Source organism: Dama dama, chromosome 26 (assembly GCF_033118175.1).
Source record: "Dama dama isolate Ldn47 chromosome 26, ASM3311817v1, whole genome shotgun sequence".
Lineage (NCBI taxonomy): Eukaryota > Metazoa > Chordata > Mammalia > Artiodactyla > Cervidae > Dama > Dama dama.
This window is the reverse complement of record NC_083706.1, coordinates 55,990,561-56,007,704: the sequence shown is the minus strand read 5'-3', so window position 1 is coordinate 56,007,704 and position 17,144 is coordinate 55,990,561. Positions and strand designations below refer to the sequence as shown.

The 17,144-nt window shown below is 51.1% G+C and overlaps 1 protein-coding gene across 14 annotated transcripts in view; it reads right to left on the bottom strand.

The window, feature by feature from the left end:
- The window catches only part of AFDN (afadin, adherens junction formation factor), a 110,269-nt gene that overhangs the window by 23,341 nt on the left and 69,784 nt on the right, over window positions 1-17,144 (bottom strand). For all 14 annotated transcript variants that reach the window (XM_061130507.1, XM_061130510.1, XM_061130520.1 and 11 more), the window contains 6 exons: window positions 14,607-14,701; window positions 13,968-14,233; window positions 11,993-12,136; window positions 10,454-10,652; window positions 9,014-9,117; window positions 6,451-6,537 (listed from right to left, as the gene is read on the bottom strand). In XM_061130507.1, coding sequence (XP_060986490.1) covers window positions 6,451-6,537; window positions 9,014-9,117; window positions 10,454-10,652; window positions 11,993-12,136; window positions 13,968-14,233; window positions 14,607-14,701 — 895 coding nt within the window. The remainder of the gene's footprint in view (window positions 1-6,450; window positions 6,538-9,013; window positions 9,118-10,453; window positions 10,653-11,992; window positions 12,137-13,967; window positions 14,234-14,606; window positions 14,702-17,144) is intronic.

Sequence of the window (17,144 nt, the reverse complement as noted above, 5' to 3'; positions counted from 1 at the left end):
GCCAGCTGCCTGTAAGCAAGCAGAAGCCTCCTGCATGGGGCACCCACATCAAGTGCAGGCCCACCACATCGCCATGCGCCCCTTCTGCCCCTCAGCCACGTTCCTGCCACACACAACGAACTTCTGATGCAACAGGTCAGCCCGGATCCTTTGATCATCTGCCTCCTGGGCTCACCTGCTCACCCACTCACCGCACCTGCCCAGGCACGCCCTGGCTCACTCGTGTTCCCACGGCACCGCCCTTGCTCCCGAAGTCGGTACAGAGGGCCCTCTCCCGCTCCCTTCCAGGGGAGCTCCCGAACCCCTGTAGTCAGGCCACGGCAATGTGGTCAATCTAGACGCTACCTGAGTGAACACACAGGAGGTTATGGAGCAGTCGATTACCCACTATCAGTGAGCTGATACACAATACTGATGACATCACAAACTCCTGGTGCAGAGCTGAGAACCCTGAGCATTTCTGACCGTGACACCATGTGCCGTCCTCGGAGGGACAGCACCCTAGCGATGAGAAACACTGCTTTCTTACATGATGGGAATGTATCTAAACTCTAAGTGACAGTCATTTCTTTTAATTCCAAATAAGTTCAATTTCTAAGTATATGTCATTGTGACAAAAGGTTTACATCTGAGGAGAAAAAGGACCTCAATTCAAAAGACCACTAGCATCTAAAAGGTCTATTTAAGGTTGGTCATAAGAATTGACTTTAATAAATAAAAAGTCACTGAGAAAGCACCATGAAATACAATTGCTTAAAAAGATTCCTGGGGGTAGGGTAATATTCTAAGAGGTATCCAAACTCTGGTTGACATTTGCGCGTTCCAAACGTGGCCTCAACCGTACCGTTTCCCTGGTGCGCGCTCCGTGACTCAGGGCTCTGCCTACACGCCTGTCAATGTGTGGCCATGCCCGCACACCTGCTCGATTCTGCAGCGACTGTCCCCAGGGGGCGGCCTCCTCTCTGGCTGGGTAGCTGCCGATTTGAGTCTTACACATATTTCACGCGTAGCTCACGGCTATAAATTGACCATAAAAATTCATAAATGCAACTAGTGTACAGATAAATCATAGGTTTTTCTGTAAGTTGCTATGAACTTTTTAGCCAACCCAAATACATATATTAAATCAACAGTACCTATATTAAATCCTTTCAGCCCCAAAGACCACAACCTTTGATCCAGTGCCTGGCTAAGGTGATCCAGTGCCTCAGTCTGGCCAGGGCAGGCTTGGCTGCACCGACCCTGGGACTCGGGGGACAGAGAGTTGGTGAGCTCTGCCTGGCCCCTGCCCACTGCCGTCTGAACTGGGAGCAAGTCAGCTCTTGGAAGGAACCAAGATACAGTACTTCCTTAACACTACGGCATTCTCCTGCCACCAGTCCCATTTCATCTGAATAAAAACATTACAGACTGATAAAAAAATTCAACAAAACAAAATTAGTTTCAGAAATATTAAACCACTCGTGTCCTATTTCTATATAATAATGTACACACTAGCCCACTAAGACTGAACTTAAAAAAAAAAAGTATTGAACAAATCCCATTAAGTTCCTCTTCTATTTTCAAATACACACAATTACAATTCACTTTCTGGTAACTCTACTTTTTAAATTAACAAATAAAAATAGGGTCCAGAAATTACACCTTCTTGCTGCTATGTATCAAGGCATCCCACCTGTCATTAAAAGAACGTAAGGATGAACTACCTAAGCACCGACCAACAGCCAACAGAGGACGCAGAGAGCCTCCAGACGCCGGTGAAGCTGTGTAAGGGCCGGCACTGGCAGCCAGAGGCCCAGGGCGCAGGGCCTGGGGCGGGGGGCGCGTCCCGACCGAAACTCGCGGTCCAGAGCAAAGTCCGCCCAGCTCCAAAGACTGAGTAGGAAGAATCTACAGTGTCTCACCAGCAACACACAGTGACAACACTGAAATCACAACCTGCATCGAAGGAGACACACTATTGATTTCAGTTTCCCTAATTTTTTTAATGCAGTTAATGGGAAATTTTGATTTACCTACATAGCCTGAGTTATTGGACGACGTTGCCCCAAAACTAAGCTTTTCATAGTAAACCCATGTCATCAGTAACCACAGCTACTAATAAGTCTGTAATTATGCAGATAATTGTGTAAAAACAAACTCTTCCCATAATGCAACATATATGCTAACAATATACACCTTGATTGCCAACCGTGAGAAGAGTAACCACAGTATAATAACTAAATGCACAGTGTAAAAAAATTCAGTAACTACTTGCCTAAAGATATCTAAACTGGCGTTTGAAAAAACATTACTGCATTTTTGGTCTATTTGTATTCTTATCTGTTCGGTATATTTGTTATTTATGAAATCAAAATGAAAAGAAACACTATTCAGAATTACCCACTCCCCATGTGGCAAATCAAATACCTTTTTAAAAACTACCTTCTGGAAAGCAGTGATATATTCCACATGTATCAGGAACGGCAAATTCCACTGGATACCATTTTGTAATTTAATTCCATTTAAATAGTAAAAGTACATTTCTAAAAACCAAAATGAAGTCTCCCCTCCCAGAGGCGCTACTGAGGGTGAGACGGCAGCACAGTCTGCAGCCTCTGTCCAGCCTCCACGCCGAGTACCGTGGTTTCGGGGTGCTCGCTCGCACCAGCCGGGGCACAGAAGGAGGCCGGGGGCCAGCCCGCGGCCCTGTGCAGGCAGCCACGGTGGACCCCTGAGGGCACGCCTGTGCGAGCCCAGGATTCCATCCTAAACACATCTTGGAGCAGCTTTCCTTTCCCTTCGGAGGGGAGAGAAGGAGGCTCGAGGAGAAGGAGTCCGCGAGGGGGAGGAGAGGGGAGGGCAATACCTCACCTGAGTTTACCCGGGGCAGGTATGCGGGGACGGCGGGGCTGGCGGGGCTGGCGGAGGCGCCCGGACACCGGCAGAGCCACACGCGCCTCCCAGCATGGACAGACACACGCACCTCTTGGGCAGCTGCCCTGCGGTCCGAGGGAATGGCCGCGAGTCTGGAGGAGGCTGCCCCTCTACCTTCTCAGGCACCTTGGGAAAGACTGAAGTGCAGGTGCGCTCACCTCCCACTCAGAGACTCCGTCAGAGGGGCCCACGCTCCCAACATTCCAGCTGCAACTTCCGACTGAGCGTGGGAGTGTGATGTGACTAACAGCATAAAAACATCATTACAACACAGTCCAAAATGGAAAAAAAGGCAGCAGCAGAAGGAAGACCGAGCTGCCAGCCAAAGAGCATGAATTCAGCCTATTGTTCCCAGGCGTGGAAACAGGCAGGGGCCGGGATGACCTAAGAGCCGGGCGTGTTTAAAACTCATCAGGCCGTCAGGACAATGCTCTGCCACCTCCTCCTCCGGGTCTGGAGCCGCTGCTTCTGGTCAGACAAGAGTTCTGATTCATGAACAACTGAAGTTCAGACAAGAGGTTCAACAACACCGCCGCACTCGCGCTCTCTGCTAGGAGTGACCTTAGTTCTGAGACAGTCGGTCAGGACACGTCCCACCCTGGCCACCTGGACGCCCCGTGAGGTGAGCGCCCCTCTGCCTGCAAGGCCGGGGCTGTGCACTCGTTTCCTGTTTATGTTCAGTACAATCGACGAACAGCCTGTTATCTGCCCTCCCACTCTCCGAGAGATAGAGGGAGCTGACGCGCAGCCTCTGATGCCGGGGCCCCCGACGGGCCGCAGGGGACCGCGGGGTCCTGAAGGGTGCACGCAGAAGAGGGTGCAAGCAGGGGTCTCCAGGGTGCAGGTGCAGCCTCCCGAGGGCCTCAGAGAGGGAGGTGAGGACAGTGCCCCGCAGCCTCTGCACGTGGACGCCCGGGCAGGCGGGCCAGCGCGGGGAGCCCTGACCCCGGGCGGGGCTGAGGGCACGGGCAGGGCCAGGCTCTCTGGACCATCCCCAGGCGGGCCCCCCACCACGGCCCTGCACCTAGACGCCCTACAGCGTCTCTTTCCACGGGAACCCCCGGGGGAAAGGAGGTTCTGCTTCAGAGAACTAACATTCCCGTTCCAATGACACTGTTTCACACTGCAACTGAGTCAGTGTCAGGCAACCAAAGAAACGTGCACTCAGGCCACGACTGCAGACAGAGGTGAGAGCGCCGTTCTCCACACTCGTCACCGTGAGAACAGAGACACAAACTGTCCAAACTCACAGCAGCAGCCGTGCGGGAGCGTCACACGGCCCCCTGCGCTTCCGGGAAAGAGCTGAGCGCCTCCCGGGTCCTCCTGTCGCAGTCGCTCCCCCCGGGTCCCGGCGAGGATGCACGTGGAGGTCCCGGGAGCCTCACACACTGGACGTGGCTCACACGTACTGGTCCACTGGTGAGGAGGTGACGCATCGGTGAACACTGCTTTCATCCTCTCCTTTCTAAGGCACAGCAGTTTTTTTAAGCTAACCAAAGATTTAAAAACTTAATACTATATATAGTTAGACCACAACCAGGATTCAATTAGCCATTCATTTCTAAGTAAAACAGTAAAACCTCCTAATAAGTACCTTTCGAACTGTCACTTTTACGCTTTCAGAAAAGACCTGCTGAGGACAAAGCCTGCAGTAACCACCACCTCAACGGCCAACGTCCTGCACTGTGGACATTCTTGCATCTGTGCTCAGCAATTCTACAGCAGTCGCGACCACTATTTCAAGCAGCGTCCACCATACCACAATTCGTCTTTTTCTTGTATAGAGCACAGAACAGCCTCTTATTTCCCGAGCCCTGAGAAGCCGCGGCACGGAGCTGCAGGGCAGCAAGCACCCCGGTGTGTGAGCACGAGCTCCCGGAGCGGGGCGTCAGCGACAGGCTGCAGCAGCTCGCGGGCGGACAGCAGCCGCCGGGGCCCCGAGGAGACTCACCGCAGGCTCTGCCCTCCCGACAACGGAGAACCACATCTCTCTCGGGCACATGGACCTCTCAGCCGGAACACCACTGCCTGGTCCTGCACTGGCGACAGCCGACACACAGCTGGTCTCTCAAGAGTGACCACCGCGGGCATTGAGCAACTCCAAGCAGCGCCTGGGCAACCTCGGGCTCTTACGTAACCAGGCAGCTCAGATTCTCGCTTACTTTGTACTTTATTAAACTTTAAAAAGAGTTAGAAAAATAAAAAGGAGGAAACAGTTTCTATTTTAAAAATCCAAACTAAACAGGAAGCGCCATGCCGGCCCTCAGCTGAGTGAGAGGCAGCACCCTGACCCCCCAGCCCCCACCGTGGACGGCGCGGACAAGCCTCGGCATCTGGATTCCATAAAGCGGCTGCAGCCGGGAGGGGCGCTGGCGGGCTGACATCAGAGTCCGCCAGGCGCACAGCCCCGAAGCCACAGGCTGACTGGGAAGGCGGAGGACGGAGCCAAACACTGACACAAAGGCCCAGACAGCTCAGAGGAAAAAACAGCAGTCAGACAGGGCTCCCAGGCTGACGGGGGACCGCGGGCGGCCGCAGGGACCAGCTCCAAGGCCCCCAGCCCTCTCCCGGGGCTCGAGCTGCGGCCACGCCCAGGGCTGCACGGCTGCCAAGAGGGGGGCAGGGCGGGCCTGAGCCCCTGCACCCCGGGCAGAGCCCACCCACGCCATCGGCACAGACCTACACCGTGCACCAGCAGGGCGCAGTTCCGCAACGTGTGTCCAGCATGGCCTGCTCTCCCTGCAAGTCCCGGAGAAACCACAGCTGAGCTGGAGAAAAGCGGGTTTGTTGCAGCAGTCCAGCCCACTGGTGAACAGACATGAATGGACGCCTTCACGCCTGAGAGCTGCACGCTGCCCAGTTACCAGGGCACAGTCTCTGAGGTGCCTCCTTTTCAGTACCTGTGAGCCCAAACAAGTCTGTATCTCTGCCTCCTACCCTCTGGGTTCCACATGCTCGTATCCAACACAAGCAAACAGGAAAGCATCCCCAGGCCTGCAGCTGCCTGCTCCCGCCCGCCCCACCCGCTCCGGCTGTCCCAAGCACAACACTCAGGACCTGCACCAGAAGGGGTCAGCTCGAGTCCCGGCTGGCGGGCTGCCCTGGAGCACGCCCGCTGCCACGCCCCGGCCCCCGGCTCCAGTGCTAGCAAGGAAGTCCTCCCACACGCCCCTGCCCTGAGATCACGGCTCCCGCCCGTCCCCTTGCTGTTTCAAACCCTTGTCCTTCTGCGGGCGAGCTCCACCTGCGAACCGCGTGTCTTTAAAAGGGACGAAGCCCCCTCTCCCCCTCTGCTCCCCCAGACACGACTGGGGCACCGCTCCCTCGCTGCAGCTCCCAGCACGCCACGCATCTGAACAGGCGGCCAGAGGCCCCCTGCGCCCCTCCACACACGGGCTCTGGAGCAGGTACTCCGAGAGCGCCACGCGCACAGCACTTCATTCCCATGCCCGGCCCCCAGCCGCGGAACTGGAAAGGCCGCCGACTCAGGCTTAAAGGACAGACGATGGCAGCCGCGCCCCTGCCCCGCCCTACCTTTGCGGCGACAATGCTAAGGCCCATTCCGTTCTGCTTTTTGAGGGTCACAGTGATGATTTCAGGTTCTTTACGCAGAGGCTGTGCCTAGGGATGAAAAGAGAAGTTTACTGAGGGCTGAAACCAAAGAGGAAACAGAAGCAGTAAAAACCAGCCCTTGATGGGGCAACCTGGTAAAGTAAATACCAGCATTCTTTCTTGACCCCAGAGCCGTCAAGACAGTCATCACAATGCTAAATATTTACAAGTTGTTTAAAGATGTTAATTTACAACACAACACAACCCTGGAAGCACTACCATGTAAGAAAAACTTGGTCTTAAAGACATTACAATTTTACTTTATTATCTTTTAACACAAAATCACTGGACATTTTTTGAAGAAGAAATTTAAACTTATTCTATACTATCCAGGGGGAAGACAGATATAACATAACAAAGATGCTCTCACATCTCTGTATCTTGTGAAAAGTGAAGTCGCTCCGTCATGTCTGATTTTCTGCGACCCCATGGACTGTAGCCTGCCAGGCTCCTTCATCCATGGATTTTCCAGGCAAGAAAGAATACTGGAGTGGATCGCCATTTCCTTCTCTGGGGATCTTCCCAAACCTGGGATCGAACCCAGGTTTCCTGCACTGCAGGCAGACTCTTTACCCTCTGAGCCACCACAAACCTATCTTGTGAAAATTCAACCGCAAAAATACACTGCCTCAGCCTTCAGGCAGTGGGCCCAAAGCTCAGCGTGCCTCTGTGAAGCCTGTGGTGGGGGATCAACTGGAAGGGATGAAGTGCGTGCCCATTAAGGCCAGTTCCCAGCAGATCCACAGACAATGAGAAAGGGAAGCCATCCACGGAAGCCATACGGTCTACGTACATCCTGCCTCACGTGAACAAGTTAACAAAGTTAAAGAAGAACATCACCAGGCCCACATACCAGGAATTCAGTTAATTATATATGTAAGTATGAGGGCACACTGCCAAAAAGTAGTGATTATACACACAGCTTGTTTATTTGAAACCAAAGTCTGTATGAGACTATTTTAAGGGAAATAAATAAGATCAGGTGACAAACCTTCCACAAAAGATCAGGACCTAAAACTGCCTGAGATCCACAAATAAACCAGAAAGATGGAAAAAAATCAGTGATTCCCTCTAAGGAGCTTGTTCTTCTATAAAATCTGGACGCTAGAAACTGCTGCTATTAGCGCAACAGCAGCTGATACCGGCACACGTGGCAGTCACTCTGCCGACCGTCAAACGCGGTCTCCCTGGTGTAACAGCAATCACCAGCGAAGGCACGCTTTGGAGACGCTCAAATACAAAATAAAACCGCTCAGTTTTTCTACTGAGCAAAAACAACTACTCTGGATTTAATAAACAAAACACACATCCACCGTTGCCTTATGTGTAAGCACTGCCTCCTCACATGATCTGTCTTCTTAGAAATTAGGTGAGAACCAGGTGTGTGGTTCTGAGTGACCAATGGATAATTCAGGAGGTCACCACAGGAAGCTTCTAGAGCTCCAGAAGACTTGTGGTCGTTCTTCACAGCCGAGAGCCCCCAACTTTGGCCCAGGGGGCCGAACGGCCACGCCCAGCCACGGAACACACTGGCCCCTGTCCACCGTTACCTGCCAGACGGGCGGCCACACCTACTGGGCTCCTCCGAAGCCTTGCGTGGCTTAGGAGTCAGTTACTTAAGGTGAACGAAATGGAACAATGAAGTTCTAAAAGGAAAGACTTGACTCGTCTGTGTTCTCTGGACTGACGTGCAGCATACGTAGGAAAAGACAACTCTGATCTGGCCTCCCTTTCTAAGGCATGGTGAAGGTCCCTTTCTGGTTTAAAACTCTGCAAGAAGCAAGGCAGGGTTTCCCCTAAAATCTATAAGCCAGCAAACACGAATGGGACTGGCCAGTCTTTCACTAAGATACAAAATATCAATAAATGATTTGGTACATAGTTAAGGCAGCGTAGGGGCATCCTTGGTGGCTCAGACGGTAAAGAATCAGCCTGCAAAGCAGGGGACATGGGCTCAGTCCCTGAGTTGGGAAGACGTCCTGGAGAAAGGAATGGCTACCCACCCCAGGATTCCTGCCTGGAGAGTTCCATGGACAGGAGCCTGGCGGGCTGGAGTCCATGGGGTCGCAGAGAGTTGGACACAACTGAGTGACTAACACTTTCACTAAGGTAGGACTGACTAGAAAATAGAAAATACTTTTATCACAGAAAAATTATTCTAATAAAACCCGTTAAGATTACCATAGTAATGTATCTAAAAAACACGTGTGAGGTTTAACTGTCTTATCAACAGGCATCAGTGTTCCTATCTGGCCTCTCTGTGTGGCCTCTGGGATCTGAACTCCCTGACCAGAATGAACCTGTGCCCTGCGTTGGGGGCTCAGAGTCTCAGCTACTGGGTGACCAGGTAAGTCCCCAAACAGGCATATTCCTAAAAGCAACATCTGTTTATAGACGAAACTGTATAGACGTAGCCTGAAGTATTTTCAAATCGAAAGGAATCAAGTTTCCTCTACTGGTCCGTCTGCCACCTCACGATACTTGCCAGTTCTGTGTTCTCCCGCAGAAGGTGACTCTCGTAATCTGCACCTTCAAAATATATCGTCCAGGTGCCTGGGGAGCGTGGGTGAGGAATTAACCTGCAAAACCCTGGAGAGGAAAACAGGCAGGAGTAAGGACGAACGGCCGCGGCGTCAGAGCCCTGAGAATCCATCCAGCAGGGGTGGCGCGCGGCACTGAGGCGCGGAGCATCCCCCTTTGCAGTCCACACCCCCCGTCTCTCTGAGAAGTGAATTAGCAGACATTCACCATCACGTGTCTATCTGAACACAGAACCTGTACACAAGTATTTGTATCAGCCTTATTTGTGATTAAAATCTATTTGCTTTGGTCCAATGTAATTTCAACACCAACCAGAAAAGCAAAACTGGTTTCCACCTCTACTTTATTTCAGCGTTCTTCTCACGTCTATGAGAAATTACAGAATCGCACTGAAATGTTTCCTTGCAGATCTGTCTCCTCCGCTCGACTAGGAGCTCCTCAGTCAGACTGAGAACCCCTGACAGATAGGAGGGAAGGACAGAGGGACCAGACAACAATTGTGGTAGAAGCCTGCCGGCAGGCTTGCCCCCAAGATCGGTGACTTACTCTAGTGGAACAGTGATCCCAGGGAAGGAGGGCCTCCTCACTCCTCTCTGTCCTCATTTCCTTGGAGGCCACATTTACTTTTTTTCCAAAAATGTGATGACGTTTTAAAGAACATCTTCAATATTTTCATCAGGGACTACCGACATCTTTTTAAGACTAAGCCTGTGTCATCCCTCATCTGTAAGATCTTACAGGATCTTCCAGAAATTTTGTGACAAAGTTGTATCACACACAAACACGGACACAGTTCTTTCCTCTCAAGCGGCCCCTCATTAGCACCAGCTGACAGTGAGGAAGAGCACACTGTACTCCAGACACCCCCTGGCCCTGGCACCTCTGTGCTCACCTGGAGTCACGACTGGGTCAGAGACAGACAGCCCAGAGCAGGGGTGGTGCGGCCACCCACTGCCCGGGTGGACGGTCGGGGTGGCGGGGCCTCCGGGCTCATCTGGCCCTGCCGCTGAGCACTCTGCTCGGGTGGCACCCACACACAGGGCGGACGGAGCCCCAGGTGCACGCGGAGCCGGAGGGAGGACAGTGCCAGGGCCGGTGAGCGGGAACCGCGCCGCCAGGTGAGCAGGGGCACTCCGGCGGCCCCGCACGTCTGCTCTGACCCAATCGTGACGCCAGGTGAGCAGAGGGGCCCCGGGCAGCTGCGCCACACCTGCTCTGACCCCACGTCACCACCGACCGCGTCCCTCCCAGCCCCGGGCCCCGACCTTCCCAGAAGTGCGCCGGGTGTGCGCAGGGGGGCTGGCCTGACACACATCAACACACAACCAACACCAGGCCGCTGGCACGCAGGGAGGGCAGACGCCGGGCTGGGAAGGCAGCCCACCTCTCTGGCAGAGAGGGTCCAGGAACTCCTGCAGGCCGCTGGGGACGTTCCTGACGACGTCGCAGGAGTAGCCGTCCTCGGGCAGGAGGAAGGGCAGCTGCAGGTCGGGGTCTTCCTCCAGCCGCACCTCCCGGCCGTCGCTGCGTGCCAGCTCGTCTGCTGTGTTCTCGGCCACAGCCACCACGTTCTCGATCAGGTCCTGCTCAGAAAACAGACGGGAGACGCGCGGCGGGTGGTGCGGCTGACCAGTGATGACCAGACGCGCTTGGTCATGCGCGGTGTGGCCACACACACGCGGGGCGACTCACAGATGGAAAGCCAGTTCATCCTCAGCTCAGACCGGCCTGGGGAGCGACCGAGCACTGGCACGGCACACACTCTTACTGTTTGCGCTAAAGATACTAATTTGTAAGTGAACACCTATAGTTCTAAATAGAAACTATTTTGATCACAAGAAAATAAGTTTTTTTCCTTTTCAAAAATAATTTTTTCCTTGCACAGTTTTTTAAACATCGAGTTGCTAATAACCTTATTTTTGTACTTAATGAGAGGAAAAAGTTCACACAATGTCAAATATTAAAAAAATATGTAGTCCCAGGTTATGTAGAGATTGTTGCCTTATGATGGGTTTACAGGTGATTTCTGTTTACGAACTTTCACTTACTAGATAATGTACACACAGAACAGTTCACAGAGTGAACACCCCCTCCTCACCCCAGGGAGGGGACAGAACCACACCCCACAGAAGCTGCCCTCCCTGCCCTGTCCTGTGTCCCCAAAGTCACAGCCATCAGGCTTCTCCCAGGGTCCTCCTGTGTCTCTGAGCCCAGAGTGTAGACAGCGGCTTTACCCTCCCACGGGGCTTAACCCTCCGTGCGGTTACAGCCCCCTTCCAACGTGCAGCCACGTCAGGCCCCCTTTCAGGACTGTGCCCCAGTCTATCTGGGGACTGTTAGTGGGTTCCGGTCTTGCGGATTCAGCCCCTGCCTTCTGTCGGCATCTGTGGGATCGGGTCCCCTGCACACTGAACTCTCAGGACGCCTGCATCCAGCTGCTGTTAACGTGGGGCTGTTCTTAGGCAGTGTTTCATAAAGAGCCGGCTGCATCGCGCACTGTTCTCTGTGCTCTCTGCCCTCTGGAGAGATCTCTGGACAGCACACTCTGCTCTGTGTGAGGAGCTGACTTCCCCAGGCAGGCGCCTCGACGCAGCTCTGGGAGGCAGCCCCCGGGGGAGGCCTTGTCCTGCTGCTGGCAGCCAACGTGAGGGGCCCTGGGGTCTCAGGTCTCAGCGCTGAGCCCCGAACTCAGGGTGACGGCACCTTCCTCACTCCCCGCCCTGGCTTTCCAAGAACCTCGTTCCCTGAATTAAATCCCCGTCTACTTAAAATGCTTATGTGGTTTCTACTTCTTGCACGGAACCTTAACTCCTACAGATGTCAACCGCAAAAGTGACCTTGTAAGATGATCAAGTCAACTTTCTCGCTCTCTCTTCCTTTTCCCCACACAGACGTGGTGCGTGGTGACTGGCGCCCCACTTACCGCAGGGACAAAGGGCTCGTCGGGGGCACAGTGGTAATTCTGCAGTAAGGCTTGGAGCTGCAGGGAATTCAACTTGAAGCAGGTGCTATTTATATTTGGAATGTCATCAGGTGCGTACTTATCCATTGTAAGCAAAGTGGTTGCCTGTGAACAAGCGACAGAAACTACCATGATTTAAAAGTATTTCATAAATATTCCTCTTTATGTAATATTTGGATGGCATCACCGACTGGATGGACATGGGTTTGGGTAAACTCCGGGAGTTGGTGATGGACAGGGAGGCCTGGCGGGCTGCAATTCATGGGGTCACAAGGAGTCGGACACGACTGAGCAACTGCACTTAACTAAAGTAACTTGCTAATTTGACTTTAAAATGCAAGGTGTTTTTAAGAAAACACACTTCCATTCACATTACCTATGTGCGTCAAGTTGAACTCAATGCACCGCCTATTTCAAGGTGTTGGATGACGTCTTGTGTGTGTACTCCACAGATTCAGTCGTGTCTGACTCTTTGTGACCTGATGGACTGTAGCCCGCCAGGCTCCTCTGTCCATGGACTTCCCCAGGCAAGAGTACTGGAGTGGGCTGCCATTTCCTTCTTCAAGGGATCTTCTTTTATTAAAATTGTATGTATAATAAGACTCAATAATTTATGTGCAGAAACCATTTAAAAAGTTTTAGAAACTTTAAACACTTACATAACCATTCAGATTACCATTACTAAGGTCTGAATAAAACATTGTAATGTAATAACATTGTAATGACCTTTCTAATAACTAGCAGATTCAAACAAAGTAAAAGGGCAGAAATCTCTACACTGTATCTCTTTAAGAGATTGAGAAAAAAAATACAAAATTACACACTAAAAATTACCAAACAGGTTTTACAGATACTCCTTTCCTTAACTGCACAAGGCCAGGGCCTAGTCTCCCAGCACCAGGCAACCCCCAGAGCGGGCGACCCGCGAGGACCAGGCTCCTGTGTGTCCCGTGTCCCTTCTGCTGCTCCTGCCCTCCTCCTGCCGATGTGATGAGTTTCTGAGGGGGTGTTCACAGTCCTCTCTCTTTTGTCTGTGTTTCTACTATAGGTTTTTGCTTTGGGGTTACCTTGCTTGTCGTCTTAACTTTCCGTATTACGCTGGAGTGCTGCCGACCGACAGCGGGGTGCTAACTCTCCGTATCACACTAGAGTGCCGCCAACCAACAGTGGGGTGTTCAAGTTTCAGGTGGGCAGCAACATGATTCAGTTATACATACACACGAGTCTATTCTTTTTCAATTTCTTTCCCCATTTAGCCTATTACCGAATACTGAGTTCCCTGTGCTATACAGGAGGTCCTTTTGGTTATCCATTTTATTCTTTGTATCTTTAAAGTGCCAGCTATCATCCATTTTTAAATCAGAGTTTATCTTTCAGTGTATATAGCTTTACGAAACACACCTCACGGTTCTAGGTGTTTACTCTGCTGATCACCACCTGTTATGGGCTGTACTGTGTCCTCTGAAATTCACACTGTGAAACTCCACGCCTCAGGGGGTAAACCTGGGGTAAACTTTGGATTGTGACCTCATCTGGAGAAAGGATCTTGAGGGAAGGAATCAAGTTAACCGAGGTCAGTAGGTCTGGGGTCCCTATGAAAGGCAGACGCTGGGTTAGAGATGTGGCCTGAGAGAGGCCTCCTGAAGACGGAGGCGCAGGCGGGACGCTGGAGACCAGTGGCGGCAGCGCAAGGCTCAGGAGCCGGGGCATGCTCTCTGTCCGGGAACCAGTGCGCCCGCCCTCAGTCTCAAAATTCTGGCTTCCAGGACAATGAGCTTCTTTTGTTTAAGCTACCTAATTGCTGTACCTCGTTAGAACGGCCCAGGCAGAAGAGCACACCACTGTTATCCTAAGCGCACGTGAAGACCCCGGGGAGGTGCCGAGACACCCCAGGGGAGTTAGAGACGCTGGGGACCACACGGCCGGCCCCACCCACCTGCACGATCCGGCTCAGGTGGCAGTCAGCCGCCAGCTCCAGGCCCTGCTTCTCGGCCCAGGCCTCCACGTGCCCGAGCTGCTGGCGGAGGATGGCGCCCCAGTAGTGGGAGCAGAGACCCGACTCGGGATCGGTCACCAGGCGGTTGAACAGCCACATGTTGATGAAGTGGAAGAGCTGGGAGAAGAGCTGGATGGTCAGCGCAGCGTTGACCCGGCAGCGACGCAGCAGGGACATGGCGCCCGTGAGCGTGTGCAGCACGTCGTCTGTGAGGGGAGAGGGCTCGTGGTCAGCGCCCAGGACCTGTCCCCGTCTGCTCGACACCTGGCCATCCAGCCTCACGCCAGTGTCCACCACACCAACCGAGAGCCCCAGCGGGGCCCCCAAGGTGAGAGCTGTTCCTGCATGGAACACAAGGGGGTTCCCCACACCAGCAGGACTGTCCCGTGGGCTCTGATCACACCCGCCCCTCAGACCGCGGATGCTGAAGCGACTGCCCCTCAGACCGCCGATATTAAAACGACCACACCCCTCAGACTGCGGACACTGAAATAAGCGCCCCTCAGACCGCAAATACTAAAATGAAGGTAAACGCAGAGGTGGGAAGGAGGGGCTGAAGCAGAAAGAGAAAGGCCTAACCTATTTTTGGTCTCTGCAGACTGTCCTCTTCAGGGTCGTCCAGAAAGGCGGGCATGTAATTATTCAGCTCTGACTGAAGACAGTGAACCAGGTACCTGAAAAACACTGACAGCTTTAATAACCGCAGCATGACGCCCTGCTACTATCACATAGGGAAAACAATCTCTACTGCTTGGAAATATTTTCCATGTACAACATGTATGTAATAGTTTTCCTCTCAGGATTCCTGAAACACACCTGACTGAACTCACTTTACTAAACCAACACACTCTGCATGGAGCTATCTATGCTTCAGTTGTGCTCACACACTAGTAAGGTAACACTCAAAAATCCTTCCAGCCAGGCTTCAGTAGTACGTGAACTGAGAACTTCCAGATCTACAAGCTGCGTTTAGAAAAAGGCAGAGGAACCAAAGATCAAATTGCCAACATCCATTCAATCATAGAGAAAGCAAGAGAATCCCAGAAAAACATCTACTTCTGCTTTATTGACTAGGAGAGAATCTTTGACTGTGTGAAACACAATGAACTGTGGGAAATTCGTAAAGAGATGGGAATATCAGACTATCTTACCTGTATGTGGGTCAAGAAGCAACAGTTAGAACTGGACATGGAAAAACAGACTGGTTCCAAATTGGGAAAGAGTACATCAAGGCTGTATACTGTCACTCTGCTTATTTAACTTCTACACAGAGTATATCATGTGAAATGCTGGACTAGATGAAGCACAAGCTGGAATCAAGATTGCCAGGAAGAATATCAATAACCTCAGATACACAGATGACACCACCCTTATGGCAGAAAGTGAAAAGGAACTAAAGAGCCTCTTGATGAGAGTGAAAGAGGAGAGTGAAAAAGCTGGCTTGAAAATCAACTTTCAAAAACTAAGATATCGGAAATAGAACTGCCATATGACCCAGCAATCCCACTTCTGGGCATACACACTGAGGAAACCAGATCTGAAAGAGACATGTGCACCCCAATGTTCATCGCAGCACTGTTTATAATAGCCAGGACATGGAAGCAACCTAGATGCCCATCAGCAGATGAATGGATAAGGAAGCTGTGGTATATATACACCATGGAATATTACTCAGCCATTAAAAAGAATTCATTTGAACCAGTCCTAATGAGATGGATGAAACTGGAGCCCATTATACAGAGTGAAGTAAGCCAGAAAGATAAAGAACATTACAGCATACTAACACATATATATGGAATTTAGAAAGATGGTAACGATAACCCTATATGCAAAACAGAAAAAGAGACACAGAAGTACAGAACAGACTTTTGAACTCTGTGGGAGAAGGTGAGGGTGGGATGTTTCAAAAGGACAGCATGTATACTATCTATGGTGAAACAGATCACCAGCCCAGGTGGGATGCATGAGACAAGTGCTCGGGCCTGGTGCACTGGGAAGACCCAGAGGAACCGGGTGGAGAGGGAGGTGGGAGGGGTGATCGGGATGGGGAATACGTGTAACTCTATGGCTGATTCATATCAATGTATGACAAAACCCACTGGGGAAAAAAAAAAAAGAAAAGTCATCTGTAAAAACACTGATTATAAGGAAGACCCTTACAACAACACTCACATATTGTATCTTCAAATGCAACTCTTTTGTAGGATTTGTTCTCTTTCATTTTCTAATTCTTTCTCAGCAAAAAAGTGTTTTATAAGGAACACATAGTGTTTTATAAGTTCAGTGTTTTATAAGGAAGAAAATCAATACCTTAAAATACCATAAAGACCACAGCAGAAGAATAAATTTTTGAATAAAATATTTTCTTAAAAAAAAAAAACAAAAAAAAAAACTAAGATATCTCAAGAGGGAGGAGACACATGTACACCTATGGCTAATTAATGCTGATGTATGGCAGAAATCAAATCATATTATAAAGCAATTATCCTTCAATTAAAAATAAAGTGAAAAATAAAAAACAAAGGCAAAAAACAAGTAAGATCATGGCATCCAGTCTCAGGCTTCAAAATCCCTGTGAAAGGTTACTGCAGTCATGAAATTAATAGACACTTCCCCTTGGAAGCAAAGTTATGACAAAACTAGACAGCATAATAAAAAGCAGAGACATTACTTTGCTGACAATGGTCTGTATGCTATGGTTTTACCAGTTGTCATGTATGGATGTGAGAGTTGGACTATAAAGAAAGCTGAGCACTGAAGAATTGATGCTTTTGAACTGTGGTGTTGGAGAAGACTCTTGAGAGTCCCTTGGACTGCAAGGAGATCCAATCAGCCAAACCTAAAGGAAATTAGTCCTGAATATTCATTGGAAGGACTGATGCTGAAGCTGAAACTCAAATACTTTGGCCACCTGATGCGAAGAGCCAATTCAGTGGAAAAGGCCCTGATGCTGGGAAAGACTGAGGGCAGGAGGAGAAGGGGCGGCAGAGGATGAGATGGTTGGACGGCATCACTGACTCAATGGACATGAGGTGTTTGAGCAAGCTCCGGGAGATGGTGAAGGCCAGGGAGTCCTGGCGTGCTGCAGTCTATAGGGTGGCAAAGAGTCGGACACGA